This window comes from Poromitra crassiceps, assembly GCF_964638095.1.
Source record: "Poromitra crassiceps genome assembly, chromosome: 5".
In the NCBI taxonomy this organism is placed as follows: Eukaryota; Metazoa; Chordata; class Actinopteri; order Beryciformes; family Melamphaidae; genus Poromitra; species Poromitra crassiceps.
This window is the reverse complement of record NC_139642.1, coordinates 34,378,586-34,397,128: the sequence shown is the minus strand read 5'-3', so window position 1 is coordinate 34,397,128 and position 18,543 is coordinate 34,378,586. Positions and strand designations below refer to the sequence as shown.

Here is an 18,543-nt window from a genome sequence, read left to right as displayed (position 1 = left end):
TGTGTGTGTGTGTCTGTGTCTCTTGTGTGTGTAGCAGGCGTGCATCACTGATGATGTCACAATGCCTCTGACATCACTGATGTCACAATTTATGACATCAGTGGGACAGACAGAGACACAGAGCCCCAGCTGCCATTTATATACTGACTGATGATGATGAAATGGCAGAAATGACTTCAGTGATGCCCACTACAACACTTTAGGAGGGCTCCCATCCGCGCTGCTCGAGTGCTGTGTAGAGAACTTCAGACTCTAGAGGTCTCCATCCTTCAGCATCCCTCATCATCACCCACCACCTCCTCTCTCTCGCTCTCTCTCTCTCTCTCTCTCTCTCTCTCTCTCTCGCGTGTTGTGCAGCGCGGTGTGAGGACTGGACGAGAGACTGCCGAGGAGGAGACAGGGGGACCCAGGCGGAGACAACACGTCCCACGCCAGAGCCAGACAGACAGCACGACCCGGCCCGGCCCGGGGGAACTTTGATTTGATGCCAAAAATGACGATGAGGAGACAAAACCACGTTTCTTCTCGGGAGACTTAGACATGTCGGCGGGCGTCTAGAAAACATATGTCCTTGGACTCATGTGCTCAATGAAGATTTGTGCGCTCCTCTTTCTCTCCTCGCTGCTCGTTGTGACTGCACTTGGGTCAGCCGAATGCATTTGAAGGCAGTCTGAGAGTGAGCGCATTGTTTCCGAGCTCCGCTGCATATGGGATTTCCAGCCGTGATGTCTGCAATATTCTGCTCTTTGTTTCTGGGTAAGTCACTTCCCATTGGTTTAAAAAGAATAATTTCTGATGTTAATTAATATTGTCTCGGAGGATGAGGGCGACGATGTCCATCATATATCTGTCTGTCGTGTACTAGTCATATTTATTGTGATTTTCTTTAATTATTTAGCCGTATTAAACCAACACATCTGGCAGGTTCTCAGCCTGCAAATTGATTCAGAATGTTGTCAGAATTTCGTATGATCTCTGATATGTTATTATCCGTAGACTTTTCCTCTTTATTATGTGCATGAATTAAGAGACTGCTATTCAAAGGCGTATCTGAATAATAAAATAAGCAAACAAGTCCGCCTTTATTTCCAAGACTGCTCAATTATTAGGCTATATAGGAGCCGTTAAAAAGGAACAGAAGATTTTGGAGGATAAAAGTTCACTTGATTAACGAAAGACCCCTCCCTTACTGCATTAGCCGCTCCTATACCCACATTTTCTTTTACACTGTGTAGCCAAAATGTTGCATGTATTGTTCTCAGAAAGACTTTCGAAAGGCAGCGCAGCGAACTGCGGATAGACGAACATGCTTTATGCCACTTTCTTTTCCTTCAAAATAAATGTGAAATATCTTGAGCTGTTGCACACTGTTGAACGCAGGGCCCAAGCAAGTAAGCGTTCTTAACTGTTTGTGCTAAGATCACTGATCAAGGAATCCACCACCTCAATTGCATTCTGCATTCTGAAAAGGCAATTGCTCCCTCTTCTCTTTACATCAAAAACCAACACAATGGGCTATTATAGTTATAATAATAATAGCCTAGTAAAATTTGACAAAACTAGGCCTAGGCTACTTACAAATCCATGTCACGGATGCCTGTAATTTGTTGTGACACTGATGGTGTGGCCTACAGCTAAGAACTAGATTATACAGATGCCCAGTAGTGGGATCGGCCTGGCTGGTGGCCTAACATGAAACTGGCCAGGAGACTGGGTCAGTGCACCTGGGTCAGTTGGAGCAATGCTCCCCAAACTGGGCTCCAGAGATGCCAGAGGGTTCCCAGCAAAATGATGGATTGTTTAATTTGACTGTTATTTATACTGTTATTACCATGAGAGAAAGTGTAAGAATATACTAATCGGAGTCCAATCTAATTTTCCTAGCTGGGGGGGGGCGGGGGGTGGCAAGCCTCTATCAAATTCTCTATTTGGTGATTCTTGGCATGAAAACGTTTGGAAACCCCTGAGTTAGGGTGGCGGGTGGTCAGAGGTGCAAGCATCCATGATCTGCAGGCTTGTCTGCTCGGGTTTGTTTCCTAAAGTTGTGTGCAGTGCGATGATGCCTGCTGGAATGCTGTTCATGGAGCTGCAGTGTGGAGTGAAGGCAAATGGCTACAGGCTTTGTGTAATGTGCCATTCTTATTCATATGATAATGCATGCAGGGGTTCAATGATAGTTCATGCATTTATGAACAAGGTTATTTGCTTGTTTCTGATGTGGCAGAAAAATAGTGGTCGATTTATAAATGCCAAGGGGATGTAAAGTTCAGGTCCTAAATTGAATTACTTACATAAGTGGAATTGTGTGCACATTACATCAGTAATGCATCGTTTTGTCTAGCAGCTAATGCCTGTGTTGAAGGGGTGATGGTCACTGATCCCATACTGACTGAGGAAGCTCAACAGTGCTTTAACTGGTGGTGGTGATGATGGTGATGATGGTGATGACAATAACAATAACACACAACCAAATGTAGTTTCTTTGCTGACTTAGTTGAGTGAACACTGTGTGAAGGTTGAAAGCTCACACCTACAGTATTACTGTATTACCATAACTCTTAACAGGCTTTCCTTGTTGCCATGTTGAGATATTTTCCCTGCACCCTTTGATGCTACACAGCTCATATCAGACTGCTGAAAATGATAGTATTAGGCTGAATGTCCACAACAATTGCAACCTAGGCCCTGTCTCTCTCATGTAAGAACAACATTTCGACTAGTCAGCCAAAAGAGAATTTTCCCTGACCAAGGGAGATATATCTGTCTTTTCAGGTCCCAGGCCGCGCTGCTCTGCTGCACCAGACTGAAGGACATTTTTCCCTATAAGTTATAGCTGGTATTAATGCAAGATCAACACCAAGGCCAAGTAAAGAGAGGAAGTGGCTATTTTATTATAAAAGAATCAATACCCATTAATAGGGGGCTCATTTCCTTTTTATTTGGCTTTGGCCTTGCCAGTCCTGAGACATCCTTAATTTAATATGTGTTGGAGACATAATATCCACTGTTCACATTACAGATAAGTACCACCATTAATTGCCAGAGAGTTGTGTCACTCCCTTTGTAACTCAGCCTATCCAAAGTAAGAAGCAGAACAAGGTCAAATAGTGACTTCATAACAGCCTGGACGCAGTGCTAGTAGGCTCACCAAAGTAAAGCAGCCTAGTGATGGATGGCCTAGCTGTCCTTGTGCCAGTGTTAAATGATTTTGAATGGCGAGGGGGAGGGGGGGGGGTTTGAAAATGGCTGTCCAGGAAGTAATAACATAGTGTAAGTCACTTGACAGAAATGTAATGGGAAAGAATGAGCAGGCTGTCTATGTGAGCTCTCAACCACACCCTCACTTTAATTTGACTTGGACTCGCTCGGGCTCTTATGATTGTTTCGCCATCATTCTCTATATGACATCACAATGCCAGAGAACACGGGAATAGAGCTCCAGCCTTAACAATCTGTGTGTGTGTGTGTGTGTGTGTGTGTGTGTGTGTGTGTGTGTGTGTGTCTCCGCGTGCATACATGTATATGGCATGACTTGGACTGTGCATGCCAGCGTCTGTGCACGCATGTTAGCGTTAGATAGAGATAAGGAGAGCAGTGGCTCTAAACAGAATTCTGTCCCCATTCTATATTTAGCATATGTGCTGCATGGCGGGCCAGGCAGAGGATCTCTGAAATGTGAAGATGACAGGCGCCTCCTGAGCTAGCGGTTATGAAGTGACATCTTGATGCGTTTGCCCCTGCATCACACTCCCACACAGCAAACACACCAAAGCCACTGACTTCTGTTGTTCCCACAAACCCACCGGCAGTTTGCTATGCGACGTCTAGTTAACCATAGGCTCAGTTTGCTATGCGATGTCTAGTTAACCATAGGCTCAGTTTGATATGTGACGTCTAGTTAACCATAGGCTCAGTTTGCTATGTGACGTCTAGTTAACCATAGGCTCAGTTTGACATGTGACGTCTAGTTAACCATAGGCTCAGTTTGCTATGTGACGTCTAGTTAACCATAGGCTGAGTTTGATATGCGACGTCTAGTTAACCATAGGCTCAGTTTGCTATGCAATGTCTAGTTAACCATAGGCTCAGTTTGCTATGCGACGTCTAGTTAACCATAGGCTCAGTTTGCTATGTGACGTCTAGTTAACCATAGGCTCAGTTTGCTATGTGACGTCTAGTTAACCATAGGCTCAGTTTGCTATGTGATGTCTAGTTAACCATAGGCTCAGTTTGCTATGTGATGTCTAGTTAACCATAGGCTCAGTTTGCTATGTGACGTCTAGTTAACCATAGGCTCAGTTTGATATGTGACGTCTAGTTAACCATAGGCTCAGTTTGCTATGTGACGTCTAGTTAACCATAGGCTCAGTTTGCTATGTGACGTCTAGTTAACCATAGGCTCAGTTTGCTATGTGACGTCTAGTTAACCATAGGCTCAGTTTGCTATGTGACGTCTAGTTAACCATAGGCTCAGTTTGCTATGTGATGTCTAGTTAACCATAGGCTCAGTTTGCTATGTGACGTCTAGTTAACCATAGGCTCAGTTTGCTATGTGACGTCTAGTTAACCATAGGCTCAGTTTGCTATGTGACGTCTAGTTAACCATAGGCTCAGTTTGCTATGTGACGTCTAGTTAACCATAGGCTCAGTTTTGCTATGTGACGTCTAGTTAACCATACGTTAAGGCTCCGTCTTGATCCCTTTTTCCAATCAAGTTGTTTCTCAGGGTTATTGTGTGGCATCCTCTCTGAAAATGTGTTTACATGGCACGTGATGAATTTGGCGGATCTATTTGCATGGGATCTGAAATCGCAGTATCAGTATTTGAACAAATTTGGCAGTTGGTTGGATGGCCTTGCATGTTGTTTGAATGAACAGAGTGGACTCGACTTTCACTTGGACTATCGCTTTAATTGGCAAGTACAATCAACAACGTCCACGGATTTCTCGGTGACCTTGATGCAGGGCAATATTGACACTTCCAGCGTTTCAGCACATTCTGATGCACGGCACAAAAGCAAAGCATCAATCTGCATATATATACATCCAGGAATCAATTGATTGATACTGTCTGCATCCAAGCTGCATGGCATGCACTGCAGTGTGGTCGCAGCTGTGGACTGGAAGGCCAGCGAGTAGATTGCAGCACATTGCACCACTGTACCATGAGATAGTTAAATGACTCCCCTTCCACCTATAATGTCAGCGATTTGACGCGCGGTCCAAAGTGTAAACAGATTTCCGCCAAGAGGGGATTGTATTACCCCAAGCAGAAGTAGAGACACATCGGAATGGATCAGCAAGGGCACGGCACTCAGAAATGCAAAACCTGTATGAAGGGTGACTGAGTAGGCCTGCAGATGAGTACGGAGGTCCAGCCGTCCTCCAAGCCATTGACCCATATCGTTAACAAACAGTGATTTGCCTTCCACGCACTTTCCTCCTGATGTGTATGGCCTTTGAATGACAGTGTGCTTCCCTGATCTTTCCGTTTTATAGCGGAGGGATGCTTCACGTTTCATTGCTTGCGGTGCTTTTAGTCACAAGGTCTTTCCATTCTGTCACAGGAAGCTGCGTGTCACGCTTCCAGGTGAAAAGGTAGCTGTTCTGTGCAGTGCGTGCTTTCATTGTTATTGGTCGAATTTCTCAGCGGGCTCGTGTTTTGATAGCGAGGCCAAAACAAAAGGTGGCACTGGTGAAAGGAAACCGTTTGGTTTCATTCATCTCCTATTTTTAAACAGTGGTCGTCTGTGTGACGACACGTTTGTGTCTCGCGCGGTTGCGTCTCTGCCACGCCCGCCCGTGATCTCCGGACTATCCGAGCGTTACTGCGTAAAGGCCTTTTTGTCACTTGCATCCCATAAAACAGGAGAGACATGCCGAGACAGAGCGGAGTTTGTGTAGCGTTCCTGACCTAGACACCCTCCCCCTTTTCATCCTTCACTGGGAAAATTACTGCCAGATTATTTTGGAACGTATGAACAGGAACTGCCTATTTCACTTTACTGCTAATCTTTGACAGATGTTCTGGAGAGGCTCACATTCACATTAACTCGAGCCACATGCACAGTCTACACATGGCATTACACTAGTATACTGTCTGCACTGCTGTGCTATACACACACTGACAAACACAAACACACACACACACACACACACACACACACACACACACACACACACACACACACACTGACAAACACAAACACACACATAAACAAACACACACACACACACACACACACTACGATACCTGCTTTTTGTACAATAGATTGACCACGGGATTATGATTACCTATTATTAAATCATCATCACATTCTTAATCCCAACCTAATCTCAGGTGGGTCAGACCCTCCGTCGCTACACAAGTCAGCATTTGGCTAACTGCGAGACTACTTCCAACTACTGTATGGTTGTCACGATACTAGAATTTCTACTTTGATACCGATCCCCAGGAAAGTATTGTATGCATTTCAAATGTTTAGTATTGATACTATCGATACTTTTGACAACCCTATCACTTGATACCCCTTTCTCGTAATTTCTCCACTGATCAGCTCAGTAGAGAGTTGCGGGAGCCTCAACTCAACTCTGTTAAGTTTAGAGTTTAGACAAGTGAAACAACTTGGTTGGATTTAGGCAAGTAAAACAACTTGGTTGGGGTTAGAGTTATGGTTGGGGTCAGGGTTCAAAACGGTTACAATGGGGTTAAAAACTGGACACGTCGGGCCTCGAACCACTTCTGATGAGAAAGTGGCTTTTCGGGAACACTACTCCCACCCCTTCTCCCTAGGAAACTTTGACCAACATAAACATCAGACTATCGTTATGTTCAAGCGCTCAGCCGCAACATCAATGTCTGACGGGACAGGGCACACGTGACTAGCCGCCGCCTCGCTCGTTCCGTTGATATCTGACAGGAGGGGGCGACCTTTCTCATCGACGGCAAGTGACGGTAAGGGTTCCTGACTGAACGTCAGTATTTGATGGGTTGGGAGTGAGAAGAAAATGGGTTTTAGGTTTCTCTTATTTCTAGATTTCTCTTCCATTCATTGAATATCTTTGCTTTATTTCAAATGGACTTTGTTGTTTGTTTGTTTGTTTTGTAAAAGGAGACCGCGAGACAGCGATGGCAATAGAAAAGAGCTTACCGAATCACCCTTCACCTCCCGAATCCCTCGACCCCTCCCCCACCTCTGAACTCCCCCAACCTCTCCCACTGACCTAAGTAGAAATCCATTCAATAAATCATTTCATTAACAACAGAATATTATGGCATCGGGGAAATGGCATGTGAGCAGGTTTCAAATGCTCGGGCATGGAGCAACATATCCATTTTGGGAGCGGTAATGATTGTGAAATTAGATGAGATGAGACTAAGAAGAAAACAAAGACAGACAAAAAAGACAGGATAATTCACTTACCATCAAGCATAAAGAGCAGGTTAAGATCAGCTACTCAAAACCTACTATAGGAAACCCTGTATAAGGCTGGTCAAACTAATCCAGACTGAAATACTGCATTTGCCCAGCGGTTATCTATAATCTCTACAGTGAGGATTTCTACTTTATTTGCTGTAGTGAATAACCATGAAGCTCAATGGAGCAAGGGCAATTACAGTTTTTCCATTTTCTCTTCTTCTTCTTCTTCTCCTTCTTAAGAAAACCTGGAGTCTTTTTTTCTGTTAGCGAGCATACACATTTAATGAAGGTCTACGATTGTTTTATGTAGACGTAAGGAGATCAAAGAGTCAACAAAACAACAAGATAAATGCTGATGCTGTCGGCCAGGCGGAGCGTGGAATTGTCTACCATTGATTCACCCCATTGAAGTTCTGTCTTGACATTAGTGCTCTGCAGCGAATGACATTGCACGGAATGGGACTCCATCTATCAATGGCCGCGTGCTCTTGAGCTGTGAGAGCCGAGGTGATCAAAATTAATACTTCTTCCAAAAAGACCATTTAAAATGATTTGTTTATCAGTGGTGGGGGTTGGTTGAGATGCTATCATATCAAGGCTCCCAGCCCTGTTTTGGTCCTTTCAAGTGTTTTCTCTGCCTTAGTGAAAACAGGCAGTGCGGAATACAGCTGGCACTCTTGTCTTCTCTAAGCAGAACATGCTTTTGATCTATGTTCTCCGTCTGTGAAACCAGGTAAATCTCTGTTTTCTGTGCAGCTGCGTGATCCGACTATGCAGGAAAGTAAACAGCTCAAAAAGCAAAATACCCATTGCTGAGATGTCTGTCACTACCAAGTGGCTTAGCATAATGCTTACATCAGTGGCACAAAAGAATCAAAAAGTGAATTATTGATAAGGCATTTATGCCCACACAATGAATGGATAGTGCGGGGATGATATTGGTTGTGTCAGACTAGAGGTCAAGCCTCTCTAAATCTCAGGACTAGTGCGTGTGTCGTCAGAGGCGTCCCCCTGTCACCTGAACAGCTATTAACGTGACCGAGGTTGATAACGCTGCCAGGTCCACATGATATAAAATCACTGTAGTCTTTGCTCGAGAGTAGACGCAGTTTAGCTGGTTGCTTTCATTGCTGGACAAGCAAAGACCAAAGGTAGCCGAGCTAAAACAGACTGTCAGTGTCCCAATCAAACCTGTATGCCAATAGTTGTTCATTTCTTACCAGTTGCTTAACGCTAATAAGGTCACACCTGTCACCTGAGCCTGTGTGGTCCCTCATCTCAAAGTGTGATTATTGATTGTCACCTCCAAATATCAGCTCGGACGTGCAAACGGCAGCATACATCTCGAGATGAAAATCAGCAAAGGAATATGGCTCACACCCAGACTGTGACTATGGGGAATCATCTCCATCAATCTTCAGGAAAGGATTTTTCATGCAGACGGAGAATCCTGGAACATACATTTATTTTCTTTATTACAGTATGGCACTAATGCACAAAACATTGACTTTCTCCCTCTGCATGACATTCAGCTGTAATTCAATTCCTGCAATTGATTGCAGATAAACAAAAGCATCTTGCGTTGCATCAGACAATGGCAACCCAGTAGAGGTTTCCCCCCCCCTCTCCTTTTTTCTCCAATTGGGAGCTGACTGAATGAACAGGAGGAAATGTTCCACGTCGCTCTATTTAGACGCCCGCTGTTCCTTTCAATTTGACACAGTCTATTAGTCCGGCAAGCAGGACACTCCATTAGGTATTTTGAACCCGCGTGCTCCATTGTCTCACTCCATTTCCTCTTTTCGTTGCTGCTCTCCCCTAAAGCGTTAGTGCTTTTAATCAGCGGAGGCCCTCCCACCCCTCAGACATTTATCTTCTGCCCCACTGGTCGTCAGCGCGTGGCCTGGGAAGATCTAAAGATGGATGGTGCTTGGAAGGGACGGGATTTGTTGCCCATTGATTAGAGTGGTGGAAGGCCTTGAGCGGTTACCTGCACAAGACCTGAACACCATCCGGAAGATCACCTCCATTCTTCCTGTGTAATAGTTCAAGTCAGGACCGAGGCAGCATGCTTTCTTGGTCGCAAGCATCGCAGCAATGCGGAAGTTCTAAATACTGCAGCTCCTCGAATGGCCACTTGAGGCTGGCTGCAAAAGCGAGTCAGTCCCATTCACCCATATTTGGTGATTTCACCTTTCATGACAACTGTACAGGGGGTGAATTTGTATATAACTCACCCGTAAAATAGATGATTAAAAAAACAATGTTTAGGCCGTGATTGACAGGTCAGACGACAGCTTGCCGATCACGGACCAATAGCTGGTGGCTCTCTGGGAAACCCGTTTTTGCACGAGCTGTGGGAGAACCAAGATGGTCTTTATACAGTCTATGGTCAGGATTCAGCCATCTGTGGTGTATCACTGAGTTGTGAGAAAGAAAGGTATTTTATTTAGATGCAGAAAGAAGAAAGTTGTCTCTGCAGTAACTTTGAGGAGTGAACTTAATATTGACTGTATCAAAACTTTGAAGATGACCTTCAAAGCTCTTTAAGTTATGCAGTCAGACTGATTCATTCTTTATAGAGATGAACTACTTGGTCATCAAGCCCGCATCTCATTTAATTGCCGTTCAGTAGGAACTGTAAAATGCAATGCGTCCTGTCGTTGCCAGTCCTGTTCTCATGCCGTGGCTCGTGTGTGATGGATGGCTTCATTATCCAACCACAATGCGGCAGCCATTTGGCTTTTCATACCACAGCGAAAACATTCTGTAAACTGGATATCACTGATCAATTGCTCGGCTGTCCACAATTAAGTGTGTAATGCCACTGATTGCCCTACAGCTCTCCCCTCATGTCATATGGAGAGAGAGCAGAGTGCAGAGGCCCTTTAACAGGCCAAGACGCTGAGATGTACTCTGGAAGAAGTCATGTATGCACTATGCAGGTGCTTATGCCGTGGTGAGTGTTGCAGAATATCGCCCGGGCTGAAAATGCTTATTTTCCCCCCTCGCTCTCCCTCCCCCCCTCCCCTTCCCTTTTTCCCTTTTCCCGGCAACGTGCTTCAGAACAGATGGCACCACCACCTTTGTTTTTTACGAGTCATTAGACTTGACTTGTTGATGAAATGGAGCCTTTCCGCTATACTGCCCATGCAGATGTGTAGCTTTACATGTTTTTTACACAGTAAGGATAGTATAGTGTACACAGGCCAGGCTGAAGTGCCTCTACTGTATGGACTTAAAGTGTTTACCTTACAAGAGTGCGTTCCCACAGAAGACTCGTGTTTTCCCCATTTCTTCTGGGAGGCCTCCACTACCTTTTGCATGCAGATAAAAGTGAAGTTTACTTGGAGTGTGTGTGCTTTTTATTGGTGTGCCACACACACACGCACGCACACACGCACGCACACACACACACACACACACACACACACACACACACACACACACACACACACACACACTCTGCAGCCCTAGGGTACTGGTGCCCCTGTGGCTGTGTAGGCTCACTACAGTTACAGTGCAGTACAGCAGTAGCAAATTGATGCCAACAGCTCTGGGGATAAAGCTCCCAGCTCATTGTGTGCAGATACTGCCATTTCCCCCCCATAGTCTCTTCCTTTTCTCCTCATCCTCTGCATTTCCTACGTCTCCCCCTCACTTGTTTAGCCTGGCCCATCATCCAGTCTGTCAGGCCCAACTGTAGACCTCTACAGCTCTGGTCTAGAGACAGACAGGGGCTTAGGACTGCATTCAGGATGCCTGTCATGGTTTGGTGTCTGGTGGTGGTCCAAACTGTCTCACTATGTATGAATCATTCCCATTATGGTTGCTGGATGAGGAATGAGATGTTCTTGTGCAAATATTTTGCAGAAATGAACACTACGGTTTTGAGTCAAACCAAACAGATGATGTCTCTTTTAAAATATTAAATGGGAGGTTTTCTTGGACCTCAAATTCTCTCCTAGCAGCAGACATAATTTTTTTTTTATGTTGCGTGTCTTTTTTTCTTTCAAGAGGGAAATCAAGAGTGTTAGCATTTGGCTTGATTTGCTGTCTGGGGTCCAAAGTTGCTGTGGATGAGGAAATAGCAGCGTTTGCAAATTGGAGCTTTTAACATAATGAAAGTTGGCGTGATGACTCTGCTCTCGAGACGGATCCAAGCTGAAAAAAGACAGCAGCAGGAATTACCATGCACCAACTGTAGGCTGTGTTCTACTCTGCCATCAGGAAGGAGGAAGGTTAGAATATGGACTGTGCAGATACAATTAAATCAAACGCATAATCCTGTGACTGTGTGGCATGACAGACGGCTTTTGGCCACTGGCCACCCATTCTAGAAAACAAACATTTTTCCCATTTCGGAGAGGGATATGCTGTTTACTCTATTAACCTTTCCTCTTGACATTGAACAATGTGAAGGAGGCCGACTCCTTGCTGGCCCTTTTGCTAATGAGGCAATTAAGTCTATCCTGCCTTGGTTGAGCAAGGGGCAGAGAGAGAGAGCGAGGCGAGTCATCTGCTGTCTCAGCAAACACCAAGCATCTTAAGCGTGCTGCATGCAGCATACACAACAAGCAAGGCCGCTCTGCTGCATGCTCGTTGTGTTTCCCCCTTTTCAATGTGACCCTTAGCACTGCTGGAGATCACAGGCAGGGTCAGGCCATATTTAAAATTAGCCATGCGTGTGACAAATGGAAATGGATGAATAACTACAGTGAAATAAAATGATACCTGCTGCCCTCTACTTGTAAAGCATCGTGAAGCTGTTGCTAGTCCACTGTATGTCATAGCTAGCGCTGGGTACTATAGGTACTCAATACCTTGAAGGTATTGACCGAAATAACCTAGTATCAAGTAGTATTGAAACTTCTCCAGTCAAATAATACTTGCATTCAATCCTTTTACAGATCTAGAAAAAAAACACTACCGTAAATTCCGGACTATAAGGCGCACCGGTATATAAGCCGCAGCAGCAAAATTGACTGTTTTTTACATATATAAGCCGCACCGGACTATAAGCCGCGGGTGTTTTGATGTTTAATTACCATATGTAAGGGTTCGTGCACAGAGAGGAATGTCGGGAAAGAGATGGCTGTTTGGGGAAGCTCCCATTTATTAACATTTCAACAAAAGGTGCTGTCAACAATCAAACCAGGTACCGTAATCCTTGTCTTCATCTTTTAGGTGAAGGTGCAGCGTCAAAAACAGAGTCAGAGTCAAAGTCAAGTCACTAATCCTCGTCTTCCTCTTCTTCCTCCGTACTGAAACCAGCAAAGTCCTCAACTTCAGTGTCGGAAACGAACAGGTTCAGGGTGGCTTCGTCAACCACTCTCCTCTCTCCTTCGTTGTCACTCTCAAAACCAAGGAACTCCTCTTCGTCACTGTCGGTGTCGGAATCGAACAGCCTCTGAAGGCGCCCAGCTGTGCCGGCGTCATCATCACGCAGCAGTCCAGCCTTTCGGAACCCGAATGGAGTTTGTGGTCTTGATGGCTGCTTTCACGGAATCTGTTATATGAGCCCTCATGCTGTCGAGAATGAGCAAAGCTTTTTTTTGGTGAAAGAATCCTCCAGGGCGCTTGACGTAGCACTCAGCCAGCCACTCCTTCATGACACTTTCCATCATCCACCCTTTCTTGTTGACTCTGAGGCATATCCCACTGGGAATTTTCTCTTTCGGCATCGTAATCCGCTTAAAAATCACCATTGGCGGCAGCTTTACTCCAGATGCAGAGCAGGCCAGAACACAAGTGAAATTCGTTCTCTCGTGCCCAGTGGTTCTCAATGTGATCGACGATTCACCTTTCTTGTTAACAGTCCGAGTGAGTGGCAGGTCGAACGTCAAAGGCACTTCATCCATATTTATGATCTGCTCCGGTTCGATGGAATATTCCTTGATCTTCCTTTGTGTGAATTCGCCGAAGTTTGTGATTTTCTCCTGGTAGTCGGGGGAGGGAGTTGTTGGCCGAGTGGCCGTTTGCTTACCGTAATTACCATATGTAAGGGGTCACGCACAGAGGGGATTGTCGGGAAAGAGATGGCTGTTTGAGGAAGCTCCCATTTACCGTATTACCGTAACATTTCAACAAAACAACATAACACAACACCACCTTTGTTTATTTTTACAGTGCACACAGTGTCCGCGGTGTGGTGAAAAGAGGGCAAGAGAGGAAATTAAAACAGAAGTGGATTTATAGTTAGAAAGAGTGCTAAAAAAGAGAGATTTTATTTGTATTTTTTTTTTTTTTTTTCTGAAAAAATCCATAGATAAGCCGCACCGTTATATAAGCCGCAGGGCCAAAAAACGGGGAAAAAGCCGCGGCTTATAGTCCGGAATTTACGGTATTTATATTGTTTTGCTCACTGCCAATCACCGCAAGCGATCTTCGATTTACATGTAATGCGACGTTTGATTGGCCCACTACTGCAGCAACTTTGCGTCTTCAGAGAGCCGTGTCAGCTTAGACTGTGCTTGTTGTTGTTGTTTGTAGGAAAGGACGCCGACATCATCTGCAAAATCGAGGTCTTAAACATCTAATTTTGAGAACAAAAACATTCAGTTAATGTTAATACATACCCATTTCCTCAGATTGTGGTGATTTTATTTTGAAAGCTCCACTACCAGAGATGTGTTTATTTTTTTATTTAAAAGGATCCCCATTACATTACATTACATTACATTACATCATTTAAGAAGGGCCCAGATGGAGCCTGAAAAGGTGTGTCTTTAGTCTTTTCCGAAAGATCAGCAGTGATTCGGCCGTCCTGACCGAAGGTGGAAACTCGTTCCACCATTGAGGTGCCAGGGACGAGAAGAGTCGCGAACGGGATGAGCGACTTCTGAGCCCCCGTAGTGGAGGAGGGGCGAGGCGTCCTGCACTGGTGGAGGAGCGGAGGGAACGGTGAGAGACATTAGCTGCCGCCTATAGACGACAGCTAGAAATGTGTTGATGTGTCGCGTTGCCATCAGCGTTGCATTGTGCCACCGTGACGTTCTCCCTGCTCCACAGAACACATTGACTTTTGAATGGTTTCACCAGAAAACAATCAATTCAACTTCGAGAGTTGAACCTCTGCAATTGTTTTTGTCACAACACAACACCAGCAGTGGAGCATCTTTCAGTCCTGTATGGCTGATGGATGGCAATGCCTGACGCCCAATGGCTGTAGTGGAGCAGGGCCGTAATACTGCCTCATTTGTCCAGATACTGGACATCCTATTTTAGAGAGAAACCCTTCAGTTGTTCGTACTCCCTTTCCCTCCACTTTGAAACACTTTGAAACAGTGCTAGCACTTAGAAGGTCTGCCAGCCATGTCTCAGCGCTTCCTACATTTCCAACTCACCCGGAACACCTACTTCACTGGCGGCCTCTGTGTGTGTTGTTGGCTTGACCCCGCCGCCTGTGGAGTATTTCCCATCTTTCATCCCATAAGTTATTCATGCTGCTCCAAGAGCTCTCGCTAGTTGACAGACTGAGAGGAAGTTTGATACAGAAGGCCGACGCAGGCAGTGCTAGTCGACAGAATGAGAGGAAGTTTGATACAGAAGGCCGATGCAGGCAGTGCTAGTCGACAGACTGAGAGGAAGTTTGGATACAGAAGGCAGATGCAGGCAGTGCTAGTCGACAGACTGAGAGGAAGTTAGGATACAGAAGGCCGATGCAGGCAGTGCTAGTCGACAGACTGAGAGGAAGTTTGGATACAGAAGGCCGACGCAGGCAGTGCTAGTCGGAGGCTGCAGCCTGATGTCCTGCACTGCATAGAGGAGGAGGATGGAGCTCTGATCGTAGTCCCACGAGACTCATAAGTTAAACAAGGCCCTGCCTCTCCTCTTCACCTGTCTACTGATTATAGAACAAATCCTGTGTGTGCGCGTGCGTGTGTGCGTGTGTTCACGCCAGTTTGTCTCTTCAGATTCCATCTTTGAAACATGTTGGATAGTTAAACTGTGTGGACTGGAAATGCAATTACCTTGCCTCAAGACTGTAGTGCTTATTTCCAGGCTAATGTTGATTGTTAAAAATGCTGCCATATTATTAAATGAGAGTGACAGAAATTAGGGGGCTATGTTTCTCCCCTAGTGACTGTCTGCTATATGAGTTCTCTTAGCCTAGTGACTGTCTGCTATATGAGTTCTCTTAGCCTAGTGACTGTCTGCTATATGAGTTCTCTTAGCCTAGTGACTGTCTGCTATATGAGTTCTCTTAGCCTAGTGACTGTCTGCTATATGAGTTATCTTAGCCTAGTGACTGTCTGCTATATGAGTTCTCTTAGCCTAGTGACTGTCTGCTATATGAGTTATCTTAGCCTAGTGACTGTCTGCTATATGAGTTCTCTTAACCTAGTGACTGTCTGCTATATGAGTTCTCTTAGCCTAGTGACTGTCTGCTATATGAGTTATCTTAGTCTAGTGACTGTCTGCTATATGAGTTCTCTTAGCCTAGTGACTGTCTGCTATATGAGTTGCTGCTGCGTCATGTAAAAGGGGGGCAGCAGCATTAAGGCCTGAGTTAATGTGTTTAAGCGATGCACAATGCTAACGAGCGATAAGGGAAGGCTTATGGCTGCTAAGAAAGGATTAGGGGACATAGCTGTCTGTCTTAAAGCTCAGGCTTAACCATCATACTCTATTCCCCCCCCCCCCCCCCCCCCCCTCTGCTTCTGCTCTCTCCATCTCTGCTGCCCGGTAATGAATCGCCTGTGTTTCCTGACACCAGGCATGAAAAAGAACGTCTCACTCGGCAGGGAATGAAGACAGCTGCTCATTAGCTCTGGAAAGGTGTACCGAACCAGAAACAGGGAGATGTCTGGACAGATTTGCTTGAAATCAATGCCTGTCTTCTGAGGCTTCCTCTACGCGGCCACCACTTTGCCGGCATGGCAAGCGATCAGTCGATTCACAAACACTTCTGATTGGCTAATAGTCTCTGTGTGGGCTTGCGTGGGCAGGCAGACGTGTGCTTAAGCTATAGATGCATGCGTGTGTAGGCATGCATAAAGAACAAGGTGGTCAATGGTTCCCTTTAGCATATATCAGGTTGCACGCGGGCGGGTAGGTTCTCGCTGTCCATTTGAACATCCTTTCCCACGTGAGCGGATCAATATTGAGAGATCACCTCTGCTTTGGTGAGAGAGACAGATGCCTCTGAGGTGGCAGGTTTGGAGAATGGCAGGGCTGTTTCCAGTTACAGGACACCTAGAGGGCACGGTGACAAGGTCATCAGGAAAAGTGCTCAGCTAGCGATGGCCGCCACCAGCTACCGACCACGTCTGTTCTGCTTCTGGTCGAAATGACTGCCACTCGATGCAATAGGTAGCATGCCTGTACAGGACAATTAGTCTGACTGCATTGATGCAGGCTGGTGGTATAAGCTCTGCCATTGGCAAACTGTTTCAGTCGGTAAGCAGGAAAAAACCCCTTTCCGCTCCCTGCAAGCTCTGCCATTGGCTCCGACGCGACCATTTTATGGATTTCCTTTCCGCTCCCTGCTTGTCGAATCTGCCGATCTCAAATGCCTCCGTCGCTGTGAAACAACAACTATAACAACACTAGCTCGTTGCTACACGCTGAAAATGACAAGTTTTGATGAAGATGTGGATTGTGCAATAAAGCAGGCCCGCTTGGTACTTTTGGTGGATGGTTGTAAAGATAAACAGAGCCTCCCCCCCCCCCCCCCCCCCCCCCCCGCTATACCAGAGTGGAGGTATTACCAGCCAGACTCTCTCCGGGTGCAGGGAGATAGTCTGGCAACGAGACTACAGTACAATATACACTGATACCCGTGCCTGAAACCTTTCCAATCGTTATCTTTACGGTTCAACTTCACTTCGGGATTAACCAATTCTGGCATTTTGCTAACTTGGAACCAGTTCCTGAACAGAAGTGAAGAACAGAACTCAACCCTAATCATCACTACTCCTCCCCCCCCACACACACACACACACACTTACAACACCTTTTCTCACCCCCAACTTATTCCTGTCCTTCACATATACTGTGGACAAGGCCCTTATAATGACGTTAGACTGAGAAATGACTCATTCAATATTCAACTCACATAGTACGACAGGACGAGACGAGACGAGACGATGGAAGACTCCCTTCTCCTCTTGTTGTAGGAAATGTAGCGAGTGTGTTCCTGTGTATATGTTTCACAGTTGAATGCAGTCTGTTGCTGCTGGCCCCGGGCAGATGTTATGCCTATAACCTGTGGCTTATTGTATAGACAGCGAAGAAGTGTCAGCCTTTAACTCAAGCTAACAGCCTTCCAGTGAAGATGGATAGGGCCGCGCTGGCTTTTTCTGAAGCTATGTCAATATGTCTGTCACTAGCCCCATGTGCTGTGAAGTGTACCGGGAGACCTTTTCATTGGCATGCTAGTTAGCACTGTTCTGACGTCGGTAACTGTAATGTAGGGTCTTCGGGGAAATCATAATGCGACGGCGCCAGCACATTTTTGATGATTATTAATATGGCGTTGAAGTGTGGCGCTCTCCTTGCGACCTAGTTAGAGTTAGACCTCCCACTCTGGCGTCTCCCATGTCTCCTTCATTTCCCCCTCGTCATTCCTCTGTTGTTGTCCTCCTCTCCCCCCGACCATCCTCTCCAAACTGCACAACTAATCACCTTCTCTAATTGATCTCATGGACGGGGGAGTGGTGATGGTGAAGAAAAGGCATTCCGCCTGTCCTGTATTGTGGGCGGACATTTTGGATGTATTGTGGCACACATTATCATTAGAATGTATTAGCATCCTCAGCCATGTATATGGCTTTTGATAGCCGCCATTATTTTACCTATTGATTTTTTTCCCTTTTTACTCCACCCGCTCCAGTTGAGTTAGCACTCAAGTTTACCGCTTATTGTTTATTTATCAGATCTGTCCCCAATGTACAGTGTTATAATTTGACTGGGAGGGCAGAAAAAAACAAATAGATTTTTATTTTTCTCAGCAACCCCCAAACAGCCTCTGCATTGCCATTGTTTGCCTACCCGGCACTGAGACGCAACGAGAAGTATGAATGATGTTTCACTAGACTGACCGGCCTGGTCATTAATCCTAATATTTAGACTGTAGCCGCCATGCACTCCCAGCCGCGGCGTGACTACAAGTCATCAT

The 18,543-nt window shown here is 45.6% G+C and overlaps 1 protein-coding gene across 1 annotated transcript in view; it reads left to right on the top strand.

The window, feature by feature from the left end:
- Positions 1-707: 707 nt before the first annotated feature.
- The window catches only part of clmpb (CXADR like membrane protein b), a gene marked incomplete at both ends in the record, with an annotated part of 99,840 nt that continues 82,004 nt past the window's right edge, over positions 708-18,543 (top strand). Inside the window, one exon of the mRNA XM_083637235.1 lies at positions 708-756. Coding sequence (XP_083493361.1) covers positions 708-756 — 49 coding nt within the window. The remainder of the gene's footprint in view (positions 757-18,543) is intronic.